At 52.5% G+C, this 15,535-nt stretch overlaps 4 protein-coding genes across 4 annotated transcripts; 2 read left to right on the top strand and 2 right to left on the bottom strand.

Moving 5' to 3' along the window:
- Positions 1-466: 466 nt before the first annotated feature.
- On the bottom strand, positions 467-2,852 carry VOLCADRAFT_34088 (uncharacterized protein; the record flags this gene model as incomplete). The annotated part of the gene is made up of 6 exons (XM_002945784.1): positions 467-508; positions 729-785; positions 1,647-1,751; positions 2,084-2,164; positions 2,406-2,501; positions 2,691-2,852. Coding segments are annotated over 6 exons (543 nt in total), but the record flags the coding sequence as incomplete, so codon positions are not given.
- Positions 2,853-7,050: 4,198 nt separating this feature from the next.
- Positions 7,051-7,940, top strand: VOLCADRAFT_115755 (uncharacterized protein; the record flags this gene model as incomplete). Its single annotated transcript, XM_002946130.1, has 2 exons — positions 7,051-7,286; positions 7,609-7,940. Coding segments are annotated over 2 exons (567 nt in total), but the record flags the coding sequence as incomplete, so codon positions are not given.
- An 808-nt stretch (positions 7,941-8,748) lies between these two features.
- On the top strand, positions 8,749-8,907 carry VOLCADRAFT_48981 (uncharacterized protein; the record flags this gene model as incomplete). Its single annotated transcript, XM_002946129.1, has 1 exon — positions 8,749-8,907. A coding segment is annotated over one exon (159 nt), but the record flags the coding sequence as incomplete, so codon positions are not given.
- Positions 8,908-14,373: 5,466 nt separating this feature from the next.
- VOLCADRAFT_45801 (uncharacterized protein) lies at positions 14,374-14,913 on the bottom strand (the record flags this gene model as incomplete). Its single annotated transcript, XM_002945783.1, has 1 exon — positions 14,374-14,913. A coding segment is annotated over one exon (540 nt), but the record flags the coding sequence as incomplete, so codon positions are not given.
- Between the last annotated feature and the right edge of the window lie 622 nt (positions 14,914-15,535).

Raw genomic sequence — 15,535 nt, 5'->3', positions numbered from 1 at the left:
GCCCCGGGGGGAAATGGAGCGAGGGGGTAAAACACACGAAACCTTCTCCGTACGGCAGGTTTTAAGCAGGGGGGCTGACTGTAAGCAGGTACGACGACGGGATTCCCTTTCATGAACACATGTGTGTACACGTTTCCTATTCTATACCGGTGAGTAATTCTTTGGTTGGTTGTTTCCGCAAATAAATTCAACGACACAATACTCCCATGAAAGACAATGGTTAGCTCGGGCGGAAGAGGAAAGAAAAACAAGACTTGAACTAGACTGTTGACAAAGGTTGTATTATTATTATTATTATTATTATTATTATTATTATTATTATTATTATTATCTTAATATACCTCACCAAACAGCAGCAGCAGCAGCGGCAAGTCCCCACCACCACCACCACCACCACCACCACCAACAACAACAACAACAACAACAACACACCCGAGGTCAGGAAAGCTTCCTCCACACCGTCGCCGTGGTGCACGTCAATATCCACGTACAAAACTCGAGTATGCACCTGCCGTACAGTCGTACATTAAGCCGTACCGGAGGGTGTGTGGCAAAAGGAGGAAAGCGGTTAGGCGGCTATGAAGACGTACTGCAATATGTACTACAGCTTAAGACGCGTACAGGTCCTAAACCCGCGTACGGGACCGCCGACAGCAAGGCCCCCTAATCGTACATACACACACACACGTGAACACATTACCCCACCCAGCCTTGGACACCAGCACCACCTTGAGCAGCTCCAGTACGGCAAGTACGATATCATTGATATAACAGAAACCCGATGCCTGTCAAGGCATGTGGGAAGGGGGGTGGGTGGGGCCCCAATACACAATCAGAAATTCGTCGCCAGGTGTGAGTTTGTTGGGGTGGGGGTTCTGGCCGGAGGGTTGGCTGCACGGCGGAGGGAGAAAGGACGGGGAGAAGACGGGAAACTAGTATATGTATATATACCAGGGTTCGACACTGACCTTCCTGAAACTTGCGGGCTCCCCCGTACCCCCAAATTTTCCTTACGGAGGGGCCCCCGTACCAGGCTCCTGTACCGGCCGAAAACCTTACGGGGGCCCCCGTAACCCCCGCAAAACCTTTACGGGGGCACTGTCCTTGGCTGAAACGCTGTGGAAAGTGACGTTTTGCTTTTTTTTGCCCTGTAAGTCGTTATTTTCGTTATTTTCTCCTGAACCATTACACTCGGGGACACGGCAGACTCAGCGAAAGCCTTTATATGGTCCGTCCTCTCCCCTACAGGGCCCCGTACGGCCTCTTATAAATCCTTAAAATCCTTACGGGAGCCACCGTAACCGGCCTTCGGCCGGTCCGGGGGCGGCCCCGTACGGGGCGCTTCGCGCCCCAAAATCCTTACGGGAGCCACCGAAAAGTCCTACGGGCCCTGACGGGGATACCGAAAAAAGGCCAAAAACTTACGGGCCCCGTACGGGGTGTCGAACCCTGATATATACACACACATACATATACATATACATATATATACACATACATATATGTATATATGCAATGCATACATACATATATATACACACACATATATATACATACATACATATATGTATGCAATGCATGTATATATGTATGTATGTATGTATGTATGTATGTATGTATGTATGTATGTATGTTTTGCTCCCTACCTCGGCCTTCTTGGCGTGGTGCATTCCCCCCGACCAGTTAATGGCAATATCCGCCCGCCCGTAGTTGAGCTGCATGGCGGCGCCGATGGAGGCGCCCGCGTAGATCTGTACAGCAACAGGTACGGCAAGTACGACATCGACACTCCTGTCGTATGAGACAAAATACCCAGATGGTGTGCAAGTGCAAGTTCTAGAGAGAAGACGGGGCCCCTCCCGCTTCACCCCTCTTTCGACTCCCCCTCCAATACCCCACGCGTGTTTCCCCTTCCCGCCTTTTCCCCTCTCCCCCCTTTTCCCCTTCCCCCCTTTTCCCCTTCCCCCCTTTTCCCCTTTCCCGCCTTTTCCCCTCTCCCCCCTTTTCCCCTTCCCCCCTTTTCCCCTTCCCCCCTTTTCCCCTTTCCCGCCTTTTCCCCTCTCCCCCCCACCCAAAATCCAACCTGGCAGTACTGATACATCCGGTCGAATATGGGGCAGTCCCCCGCCACACTGAACTGCTTCAGAGCCGCGGACAACTCCTCCTGTGCGCGCGTGTGCGTGGAGTGGTGGGGAGAGAAACATGTGTGTGTATGTGTGTGTGTGTGTGTGTGTGTGTGTGCAGGGGACCCGTGTATGTACGCAAACACACACACATTTTTAAATGTATGCCAACTTCCCAGATCCAAATATACAAACATACAAAAAAACACAGACACACATACATATACACAGACGTCCGTGCAGCTCCGTCTCCCCCCCTCGGGCCCCCCCCACTGGTTCTACCTGGTTCCCTGGGCTGACTGCTCGGAGGAAGTCCACGTAGTCGGGGGAGTGAAACGCCACCAAGTCACATTTCCGTGCTGGACGAGGCCGTACAATCTAATGACAGGACGAGCATGGAGAAACGGAGGGAAGGGTGAGGAGCGCGGATTAATACATACACATACACATATACAACCCCACAACACCCCACACACGACCCTTGCGCATATACCCATCTCCCCCACCGTCCGGCCTCTTCCCCCACACACACATACACAATTTCCCCCCTCCCCCCCCCCCGCTCACGTCCAGATGCCGCCATAGGTCGTACCGCGTGACGAGACAGTGCGCCAGTCGTACTCTGTGGGGCTTCATGGGGTGCCCCTGACCGTAGTAGAAGTCGCCGATGTCGGGGTCATAGTAGTACGTCACCTTGGAGGGTTTCGGGGCGTGCGGAGCGCGTGTGTTTTGTGTGTTTTGTGTAGGGAGGGACCGTGAAAAGGGGCCGGGGAGAGTAGCATGACGTGCAACCCCCTCTCCGACAGACATACGGGCGGCCGGGGCAGTGTGCGTATGTATGTATGTATGTATGTATGTATGTATGTATGTATGTATGTATGTATGTATGTATGTATGTATGTATGTATGTGTGTATGTGTACAAAATTGCGCAGAGGGGGGTCGGGTGCTCTCTCCGGACCGCGTGCGGTTGGGGAACGGAACCAAGAGCTAATTCAGAAAAGATCATTCACTAAACACAAAATGTACACATACATACATACATTCACATTTACAACCCCTGCCGACCCGCCATGGTTGCAACAAATGAGCCGATCAGGTCGGAAAGACTAAAGCTGAAGAATTTCCTTAGACCGCCCCTTTGGAATCCATAGATCTGCTCGCTACGTAGCTAGGTAGCCTAGGCGCTAAGGGCAGCAGAAAGAGCGGAGTGAAGGAGGGCGGAGCGATTGAAGTGTTGCGGTGGGGGGAAGGAAGGTGTGTGTGTTTTGGGGATGTCGCGTTCGGGGCCTGGTATCATATGTCTGACTTAAGAAGGAAACAAGATGATGTGATCGGGGCACAGCTGTCGGGGCCTTTGGGCCGGGGCGAAGAAAGGTTTCCCCCGACTAGGCAAATCAGAGGGGGGAGCGAGACGAGGGCCTACTAGTGTCGGTGGCGGGGGAATTTCGGGCCTTACGAGCTGCCTTACGAGCTCTTGCAACATAAACGACAACAAGCCTGTGCGCTGCTTCTTCGTGTGTTCGTAACGTCGTACGTGTAATTGTTCATATGTGGGAGGATAGGTGGGTGCCCTCCATATGTTGGGCTTACAGACGTCATCCTGGGGACCTGAGGACTGAGCTTCAGGTGTGAAGGCTGCCAGCTTTGGGCAGTTGGTTGGCTGTTCGAGATTGGGAAGATTGTGCAAGTTGAAAGACGACATAAGCCAGAGCTACGGACCAAGTGATGTTGGGGACGGGGGGTGGGCATGGTGTGTTCAAAATCCTTTCTGCCATGCTCCACATGCGTGGAAAGCAGATGTGACGTGAAAGGATTGATGATGGGGAAAAGTCCATAATCTTATATTTAGAAGAGCGGGCCTCCGCCTTGCCTTGCTTGTGTGCAAAGACATCCTCTCACCTTGCGCTCCCGCATTCCTCCTGAAATTACTTTTAGGAAACAGTTCTAGAGACCTCCAGCCATTATAACAATTTAAGGCGCCGTAACACAGCAGTTGGGATACACAAGTGCGATTGAACGCAGCATCTCACAACTCGTACATAACTACACAAGTGGCATTCAAACGCTTGGGCATCGTGCTATCCAAACGATTACTTCCGTTATGGTTTCTCCCGTTCCCCTTTCTGCCGTATTCGTACAACTTTACTGTTTCGTCAGCGAATCTTCCACATCGTAAAGCCGCATTTTGTGCAGCTACAATGCAGCGGGGGTCGATGCCGATACTCGAGTACTGTCACAAAGCTCAAGCCGAGCGGCTTCCGGTTCTCATTCTTTCCAATTCACCTGCACCACTTTGGACGAGACAAACGAACAGAAGCTTGACATAAACTGGATCACGCCGGCAACCAGAGACGCCTTGAAAGTGTCCGTCTTCTTCATCTGGCTTGGGTCTCAGAGGAGGGATAGTTTGAGGCGACCTGTGAAACTACGGAGTTATCATAAGCATCCGGCCTTCGGGCGACACCCTCCAAGAGGCCCAGAGGCCAACACCCCTGGAGGCCATGTTAGCTGCTTGCAAAGCAGCCCTTAGCGGGTAAGGCCATCCGCCTGCGGAAATGGATGTGAAAAAACGAATTGGTGGTTGTTGCGTTGCATGCCCGTCGACACCGCTTAAACGCCGGTGCGTTGCGCTTGCCTCCGACCAATGCATATTTCTCTTGTGTTTACCTTACGTTATCTGTTTAAAAAGTAAGCGATGCTGTATTGGCACGATTTGGCCCAGCGAAAGACGAAACGGACAGACGCAAGCCGCACCAAACATAGTCATTCCGTATTTATTCCTTGGGGCTGCAGAACTGCGAAACTTTGATCACCTTACCCTACAGCTAGAACTAACTCAGTAGCCGTTTCCAGCCCACATCACTTTTCGCGAAGCCTTACCTGACCATCGTCTCCCCAACCAACCTCAAGATACATAGCGGCCGCCAAAGGTCACCCAGCTTGCAACTTCCCCACTTCGCCCTTGCCGCCGATATCTTCTCCACATCCCTCTTTTATGATCATCATTCGCGGGAACCCCGCGCCCGCCCACGCACCTAACCGCCTCCCCTCCTCACCTCCGCTGCCACTCCCCGCCCGGCCCCCCACACGCTCCGACAACCCCCCTCATTATTCCTCAACTCCCCCTGTCCCCATTGCCGGCAGTTCATTCCTTGTTTCCTCGCATATAATTCCCCACCTCCCAAATTCCCCACCTTCCCTCGCACAGCCTTGGCCAAGCTACTGGGGGGGGCAGTGGAGGCAGCGGGGGCGGAGGCCGCTGCAGCCCCCCCAGTGAGAAGCTGGTGGAATCTTTCATTCGCGCGCTTTCGGGACGACAGTTAGAGACGGTTGCGGCCCACGTGGCGGAAAACAAGTCACTGCTGGTGTCAGTCTTCAAGTGTCATCCCGCCAGATGTACGGCATGGCACCTCGCGGTCGCGGAAAAGGAGGCGGGGCCGGCGGCAGTCGCGGCGCTGCGGGGTGGCGGCGGCGGCGGCGGTGGCGGCGGCGGCGGTGGCTGCTTTGACGACGATGGCGCCGGGCTGCTACGGCTACTGCTACGGCTGTACGGCGAGCAGGAGCTGCCTGTAGGGACACTACCAGAGCTGCTGAACATGCCCAATAAACGGTGCGAATAAATAAATAAATAAATATGTAAATCTATTAATTAATAAAAATGAAGTAAATAAATAAATATGTATTCAACTAATATTGATTAAAATTAATTAATAGATAACAATTAAATAGATGGTCGTCAATGCCCTCTCACCCCAGCCTAACTCCCATGCTCCCCCCCTTGTGAACCCGGCACCCGCACGCCTCAGAGGCCAGACGTGCACCCACTGCGCGGCCGCACACGGCAATGCCGCCGCACTTCGCCTTCTCCTCGACACGGGGTGCTTGGGGGGGGAGTTGCTCAAGACGGACAAGAACGGGCGAACTGCCCTGCACCATGCAGCCGCAGCCGGAAGTGAGGACTGTGTACGGCTGCTGCTGACGAAGGCGGAGGCGCAAGAAGACGCAGCGCGGGCAGAGGCGGCGGCGTCCCCGTCGCCTCCGTCATCACCACATGCGGCGGCGGCGGCGGCGGCGGCGGAGGTGCCGGCAGTGCAGGAGGGCGGTTGCGGCGATCGTGCCGGGCCGGCGGTGATGCTGTCGTTGCCGCCGCTATCGCCATCTCCGCCGTCGCCCCGGGTGCGTGTGCCTCCCCCCTCCTCGTCATCGTCTTTGCCGATTCCCGTGTCTACGTGGGCATGCGGAAGCCAACAACAACAGCAACAACAGCAACAACAGCAACAACAGCAACAACAGCAACAACAGCAACAACAGCAACAACCTCCTGCCTTTGTCGGGGCGATGGTCTCCAGGTAACGGGGAAAGAGCTGACACACATACATACATACATACACACATACATACATACATACATACATACATACATACATACATACATACATACATACATACATACATACATACATACATACATACATACATACATACATACATACATACATACACGAGTTCCCCCACAAGTCTTGCCAGCCCCGGTGCTGGCGACTCTCCTTGCCGTCGCTTTAGTCGCAGCTATTCCCACTCCCACTACCCGCGCGCCGTCATGGCTGCCACCACCATAACATCACCCTCAGCTCCCCTCCGCTAAGCTTCCCCCCCACGCCCGCCCTCCGCAACTTACAGATTGCACCACAAAACACAAATACACACACGCACGCACACACGTATCTGGCACAAAAATCGGCACACCAATATTATATATATATATACTTGCTCATTCATGAGAGAGAGAAGTGTCCTCCACAAGCCCTTTAACGACGGTTACCCTTCAAATATTCAACCCCTTCCGAAGCCAAAGCCAAACCCGGTCCAATCCCACAAATACCCAACCTCACCCCCCCCACACATACACAAACATGCCTGCTCAGGATCGTAAGCGCCGTCGACGCAGCGGGCCTAACGCCCCTTCACTTCGCCGCAGCGGCCAACTCGTTACCCGTCGTACGACTGTTACTGGCGGCTGGTGCGCCGTACGCTGCCCAGGCCACGGCTGACAATTTGGAGGCCTTCATGCCAGCGAACGCGGGATGGACTTGCCTCCATGTCGCCGCGATGAGGGGACATTACGAGGTGGCGGCGGCGGTGCTACGATTTCACGTAAGTCGTCCGTGTACGACAGTCAGATGCATGTGCAAACTACCGAGGGTGATGTACACGGGAGGCGCCAGGCGGCCACAGTGGGGTGGCGGAGGCGATAATGATGATGATTTTCGAGAAAGATTAACAGTTACAAGTTACAAGATTAAAGATAAAAGATTAAACAGATTAACAGTTACAAGTTAAAAGATTAACAGTTACAAGTTACAAGTTACAAGTACACCCGCACACACACACACACACACACACAAGTGAGGGTGTGTGTCCGTAAAAGCGGGGGGCGAGGGGCCCATGGACGTTGTATTAGTACTGATGCGGGTATTGACGAGGGAGGCCATCACCATCATCATCACCATCATCACCATCATCATCACCATCATCATCATCATCACCATCACCATCACCATCATCATCACCATCATCATCATCATCATCATCATCATCATCACCATCATCATCATCATCATCATCATCATCACCATCATCATCATCACCATCATCATCATCACCATCATCATCATCATCATCATCATCATCATCATCATCATCATCATCATCATCATCATCATCATCACCATCATCATCATCATCATCATCATCCCTCGTTCGCTTCAGGGCGAAGCGCCTCAGCGCAGCGACGTGCCTGGCCTCCCAGGGATGAAACGGGTTACGAAATGAGCCCCTCCTCTCCGCTGTGTTGTTGAGGACTGAAGACAAAAGGCAAATAAATCATTAAAGAGGAATCTGAAGGGCCGCTGCTTCCACTGCTTTGCTTTAAATCTACTACTACCACTACTGCTACTACCCCTCCCTCCACTCCGACCATCCACGCTCCCCCTTTCCGTCACATTTTAATCCCCCCCCACATAAGGCCTCTCTAAGTACGGAAGAGCAAGTGGCGTCCTGGACTCCAGGGAAGTACCGCCGGAGCAGCGACCCGCGAACTCTACTGGACCGTCGCGGCACGTCCCCACACGCACTCGCGGCGTCCCGCGGTTTTGGCGACCTGGCGGCGCTGCTGCACCCGGGCACCCCGCTTTCTCACGGGGTGCTGTACGGCGTGTTGGTCGGACCTGACGGACACGAGCTGCGACCGCCCCCCATGTTTGTTTGCCCCATCACCCAGGTAGGTGTGTGTGTATGTGTATATGTGGGGGGGAAGTATGTATGTATGTATGTGTGCGTGTAAGAGTGTGAGAGGGAGTGTGTGTGTGTGTGTGTGAGAGAGAGAGAGAGAGACGGTAGGGGGGAAGTGGGAGTGACAAGCTAGGGGGGAGACATCCCCCCCGAAAAACAAAAAAAACCTCCAAATGGCGAAAACCCAGATCAAAACAACATGAATAATGTCCCCCCCCAAACACCTGCTTAAAAACACACACGACGCGTGTCTGACACGTCACGCACATGCTGCTGCTGCTGCTGCTGCTGCTGCTGCTGATGATGATGATGATGATGATGATGCGCCTCAGGAGGTCATGGTGGAGCCCGTTGTGGCGTCTGACGGCTTCACGTACGAGCGAGCTGCCATCTGCAAGTGGCTGACTGCGGGGAAACGCACCTCACCGATGACCAACCAACAGTTCACCTCCCGGTTGCTGTTTCCAAACAACGTACTTAGGTCGGCTATCAAGGCGAGTGGAGGTTTGGGGAGGTTTGGGGAGGATGGTGGTGGGGGGAAGGATGGTGGTGGGGGGGGAGGATGGTGGGGGGGGGAGGATGGTGGTGGGGGGAAGGATGGTGGTGGGGGGGGAGGATGGTGGGAGGGTTTTCATCTGGTGTGTTTGTGTTGGTGTTTGCGGGCACGGTCCGCTCTTCAGTCATACACGTGATTTCCTTTGGAACCCCAAACCCCTTCTAAACTCACTTGCGTTACCCCTCCCCAAGCACATACATACATGCATACACTAAGACTGCCTCAAATTCACCTTCTCTCCAGGAATGGCGTCAAGAGCATAAGTTGCCTGATTTGGATACCCAGATGCGGAGGGCCAGGGGGGGGAAGGACCGTCCGTACGACGCCAGGATGATGTACGGCAAAACCGGAGGTCGGGACCCCTTCCTGTCGCACCTCCGCGCACACGGGCTTTGATGGAGCAGGGGAAGTCGGGCGGATGCAGCTGGTTCTTCCTGCTTGCTTTCGCTCTGGATTTTTTTTATTTTTTACATCATTTGCATGTCCGCTTTACGATTCACTTTCTTCTTTTCTCTTTTTTCTTTTTTCACTTTCTGTTCTGACCATTTCTTGCCAATCCAGCCGAAAGTTGGATTTTCGGATTTGGGTTTTTTGGAATTTCCTTCATGAGAAATTTAAAACTGGTTTGCGTGTTTGGGTTTCAAAACACGAACGAAAAATTCAAACGCCACGAAAGGGGGAAGAAGAGACAGAGAAGGACTGGTTCCCAGGCGCAAGAGAGGAGATAGTTGAGCCTGTAGGGGATTCCCAAGGGGTGAAGAGAGAGGGAGATAGAGGAAGAGAGAGGGGGATAGAGAAATGCAAGGGGAGGGAGCGAGGGAGGGAGCGAGGGAGGGAGGGAGAGGGAGAGGGCTTCGCAGGAAAAGCTTTTTTTCGCTTTTGCGAAAGCTCTTTCTTTTCCCGGGTCCGAGCCCAGGGCGACACCGCTGAGGCGACATCATCGTCCTCCCGTACGACAAGGTGGCTAGGCTGTAGCGCGCTCACACACTTTCATATGGCTGCTGCTGCTGCTACTGCGGCTGCTGTGACAACCTGACAGGGCTGTACGACAATCTGACACCGGAAAAAAAGGGGTGAAGAAAGCAGCTGCTACACACAGCAGCCAGAAAATGATGAAGGGAGAATGGGAGGCGCTTGCTTTTCCGAATGCCGAAAGGCGGTTGATTCTGTTGTAAATCGGTTGTTCGTTTGGGGGTATCATGTCGACAGGCACTTACTTATTGATATACAGTTACTGTAGAAGTGCTGCGGCAGGTATACGGTTGATAGTCAAGGGGTCTGTCTATGATCTACATAGTGTTGGGGCTCGTTGGCGTCTTAGTCGATGGGTCCAGGGCGTCTCCCCTTCGATCCGTACGCGGTCCTGCGTTATCTGCAGTATCAAAGGAGACCAACTTTTAACATCGAACAACTTTTAACAACAATACATTGAACAGCTTTTAATATTGGTATATGCTCGCTTTTGTGGTCGGCGATTTCGGCACATAGATGTAAATGTATGTATGTAATAATATTGTTCAGGAAGACGGTGTAGGTGTTGCTGCTGATGTTGTTCCTGATGCTGCTGTGGCGGCGGAGGCGGCGCAGCAGCAGCAGCAGCTATACCGCGGCAGCGCTACGACTGCGCTACGGCTGCCAGCGACACATCCCTCCTACAGCGGGCGCCTGGACGCAGAGGTCGCAACAGAGACATATGGGGACGGCGGGTACCATGAGGTATTTGGTGTACGGCATAGTGAGTTGCCGTACCACCGCATGACAAACAGCTACTGCAGTAGCAGCAGCAGCACGTACTCACGCACGTGTGGCGCTGCAGCTGCAACATCATTACAGGCCGCCATTGGCAGCAGCAGGAAACCGATAGCGGTGCGAAAAAACATTAGGTAAGGATCTCTGTGTTTACATTCCCACAAGTACTTGCATATTTTATATCTGTCAGGCTGTACGTGTGTAACAGTCAATGTAGCGCACGGACGGCGACGAAAGAACATTTAGGATAGGGGAGGGGGGCAAATGGAGGACGACGAGGAGGAGGAGCAGGAGGACAGATCTAGTTTCTTAAATTAGCGAGTGGATAGATCTTCGGAGGGTTCAAGTCACCAAGGGTCTGCCTCCCCCACCCCACACCCACTTACAGGCCGAACGAACACTAGGAAGGACCTGGCCAACATGTCGATGGGAAAAAACACGGCCAAGAACCCTCTGGACCTGGAGTACGACATTGTACAGCCTTCAACTTGAGGCTGTACAATACACAAAACAGGGAGACCCATTCCACCAAAAAATACAACAGCGGTAAAACGCTGCGAGCATCACGCATACTACTAATTTCGCAAGGACGGATTTCCGTAATGTATCTCTGTACGGCAATCCATTAAGTATAATTGAGATTACTGTCCATTGCATTTATGCCGCCAACCAAGCCATGCATTCCTCATTCGAGAGCAGACGCAGCGCAGCAATCCTATGCCATCTCCAGCTGATATACAATACACACACATACATACACACATGCATACACACATATATACACACATGCATACACACATACATACACACACGCATACACACATGCATACATGATCAGTATGATGTCCCTTCAAGGGAAGGCAAGCTTGGAAGGCGAGGAGGTTGGTCACCGAGGATCCAGTTTCCCCTTCCCATCCATTCCCCCCGTTTCTCACAATCATGCAGCCGGTTAATCACCGGGCTTCTTTATCGCCCTATCCCGGAATCCATAACATGCACCATGGCAAGGAACAGCCTTGGCGTTGCTCAGGTTGCTGGATCGCTGGATGGGAGAAGAGCGGCGTTCCACCTTCCCTAGCACTGCCCTAATCTGCCGTACACGTCGTTGTCGCACACGCGTCGACGCACGACACACGCAAGATTTGAAAACAATAGCGACGGTTTGTCGCTATTGTTTCAATTTAGTAGCTTTGCTGCTAAGTTCCAATTTAGTAGCTGCTGCTGTATCGTACCTGTGTACCATCACTGCCACCACTACCATATCATCATGACCATTATCATCATCATCATCATAAAATTGAAGAGTTCTTAAAATTGTTCCTAACGCAGCACGACCCCGAAAGGAATCGCAGAAACGTCGTCGTGGCGCAGCAGCGTGTAGCGCCGCTCTGTGCCCCCTGCCACATACGGTGGTGCCTCTTAGCCACGGCCACCAAGCCACGCCTGCGAGACCCCTCTCCCGGGCAGAAACACACGAGTAGAAACACACAGCAGGCCGCTATCTATATACATAAGACGCATCATACATGGCGCTAGATAGAACACGCGCGCGCAATCACCGTCATATATATTAGATATACGCAGACAGACTGTCCAAAATGTTGGATGTACATCATGCTGGTGATGGTTAACCGATGTACGACAAGGATGTACGACACGAACCATCATTAAATGTTTCGATAATGCCAGGACCGGGTTAATTATCTATCAACGACACCTTAGACGGATATATTTTATTAACCAGAAGCAGCTGCAGCCATGCAGCTCTAAGGATGAGACACTATGACGCGTCATCAAAATATACTTAGGGTTTGTTTCCCTGCAGCAAAGAAGATGCAAGAGGTGCAACACGCAGCCGCGGGTGTAGGCTTCATAAATTGATGTATGAAGCCTAGGCCCCCTAGGCGCCCCTACTAGACGCCCCTGCTCCGATGCTCCGAACATCCAACAGGAACATCTACAGCGTACGGCACCTACAGCTTCAGCATGCAGTTCCCCAGCAAGCTGATGTCAAGTCGCAAGCATGCAAGACAAGACGAGCGCATGCACGAGCGCATGCACACACACACACACGCGCGCGCGTTCCAATCCTAAGAAATCTACCCGATGTTGGAGGCGGCGGAGAGGACGGGGAAAAAGGTTTTTTGCCCGGCCGAACTTACAACGAACGATTTAGCCGGTGACGGCCAGTGCTGCTGCATGTATAGAATGCAAACGCTCTTTGCGTGCGGACCAACGAAGCTATGCTCGGCTGCGTTATATAACTTTTTTTATGTTATGTTATGTCGAGCTATGGGGCCATATTCGTATTTCCAAACAAGTGCAAGGTGCGATAGAAAATGATAAGTTTCGTTTCCACAGGCGGATGGACAGACAGACAGACAGACAGACAGACAGGCAAGCAGACAGATCGATGGATTGATCTGAATGTGTCCTAAGGTTGCGCTGACCTGTACGAGGCATGTGGAGAAGTGCTACTAGCAGCGTGGTGGTGGTGTCGGTGGTGTCGGTGGTGGGGTTGGTGGTGGTGATGGTGGTGGTGGTGGTGTTGCGCGGGCTCGGGGGCGTGAGGACGGGGCCCCCTCAAATAACGGGGGCTCATGGCCCCGTCTGCCACGGTGTCGCACAAAATCAATGCAGCCTCTCGGTGCTCTCAAGCATTTGATAGCGTAAATTTCCATCCACTTATCCATCTGGCTCATTCGTGTATCCGTAATCACCAAACCATTCGCCCGAAGAATGATCACCTTCTTTTTCAGATATTGAACATATTGAACATATTCCTGTAACCGGTCTCAAATTCCCTATTTTGTAGATCTTATCTTGTGATATAAGTCTCACATCCCGCGCTTATCCACAGTCCAATACGTAGATGACCTCCTTATCAACATGTGGCCGTTGGAAGATCCGATGCCACTCCGAACCGAACTGTAAACAAATTGCACGGATCGTATTTGCTCTTGACGCCCACTAGACGGTTGTAGTCGTTGAAGAAACGAGACTTCCAGTCATTCAGGGTGTTGAATCTGTTGCCCCAGGTCGTATACTCGTTATTGTAAGAAGAGCTACCGAAGGCATACAACGTCGGTAGGTAGGCCGAATTGATGTAGTCCATTCGCGGCTCGTCCTCGGCAGGGTCAAACCATTTGTCAGCAAACAGAACTTCGTACATCGCGCCTCGCATTCCCGCAGGCACTGACCCAGTACTGCTGGCTTGAACTGCGCCGCCAAACATAAACCAAAGCCACATGGATGGCTGAGACTCGCCGATAATACGGGAAGCATTATTCAGGATGTCCTGTCTAGGCGCTACGAATGTGTTCGCGATGAATGTACGTGACCAGATCTCCGCGCTGGCTGGCTGCGTCTCGCGCACCATCTCCAGAATGCTTGAGTAATTGGTAATCGGCGTAACACTGGTACGGTATGGCGAGTTGAGCATGGGTTGCAGCGAATTGAAGGCGCCAACATAATCCTCCCCGGCATAGAAGAACCGGATGTGGACAGAATTGCCGCTGACGAGGATAGTTCCGGAGAGCTCGTTGGGCAGGCTGTTGAACCAACGCACGTTGAATATGTAATCCGAGAACAAATTGGGATACGTCGCGCCACCCAGCGCGGGGTTGATTAGGTCCAATTGGACTTCGAGCTGCAGGATTTGACGAGGAGCCGGGAAGGTTCGAGCTGTGAAGGAGATGGCGACGCCGAAGCTGTTCTGGCCGGCGCCGAGGTACGCATGGAAGAGGTCGGCGTAGCGGGTGCGACTGAGCGTGAGGATGGTGCCGTTGTAGAGCATGAATCTAATTTGAAGAATGTTGTCGATACCGAGGCCGCGCAGACGGCTCAGCGGGCCATAGCAGCCTCCTGCAAGGCAACCTGCTGGGCAAATGGATGTCGACAGACCGCCGACAAAGACGCGGTTCACGTCAGCCACAACGGCATAAACCATTTCCTGTGTGGCACCTGCACCAAAGGTGACGGTCTCGTCGTCCGGGTTGTATTCCACATAGTTAAATTTTTCCATCCTAATCATCATCACTCCGCGGCCGTTGCTCCGGCCATTGTAGTCCTGTCCAGAGCACCTGGTAACCACACGAATTTTGTAGTTGTATGCGAACTGCAAAGAAGAGCTCAGGTCGTTTTCCGACACCGGCGCAACGATGATGCCGGGGAAGTTGGTTTTCAAGGCATTCGCCGTTGCGGCAGCACTGAGAAACTTGTCAGGAGTCCTGTCCCATTGGTAAACATTTGTGGCGCCGGACAGCCTGGAAATCCATGTGCTGAGTGCCGCCCTGTCTGGCCAGCAAGTGCCGCTGTTTGGTTGGCAGAAAGCTCCATGCCCTGTGCCCGCTAGCATTGTTATACTGGCTGCAATTACGAGAATGGCCAGAGGGCCATGCTGGGGCGAGACCTGCGGCGCCACCATTTTCCGTCACGCTTGTTGTGGCCAACGGATGGCGAAATCGAAAGCCTCAGTCTCTGGTTTCGTATACAGGCGTAGCCGTTTAAAAGTATGTGGTCGGATAATTCCTTAAAGAGGTTCAATGAAGGCTCTGCTGAAACGACAGAGGTTTCGAGCATCGTACAGTTACACTTCGCACGGTATGCCACAAAATTTTCTATTTTACTTTTCTTGCCATTTCGTTATAGATTATTATGGACACTTGCATTATATGGCACAGAATATCGAAGACGAATCGACTCCACCAAATTGACAAGCGTTTGCCATGCATTCGCAGTCCAGATCTAATGCCCTACCTCCTACCAGCTTGGCGAGTGGAATTTGTAAGAAGGAACCCAACCGAAGTTGCCAT

This window comes from Volvox carteri (genome assembly GCF_000143455.1).
Source record: "Volvox carteri f. nagariensis unplaced genomic scaffold VOLCAscaffold_1, whole genome shotgun sequence".
NCBI lineage: Eukaryota > Viridiplantae > Chlorophyta > Chlorophyceae > Chlamydomonadales > Volvocaceae > Volvox > Volvox carteri.
The sequence above is the reverse complement of the archived record's forward strand: the minus strand, read 5'-3'. Positions and strand labels throughout refer to the sequence as shown.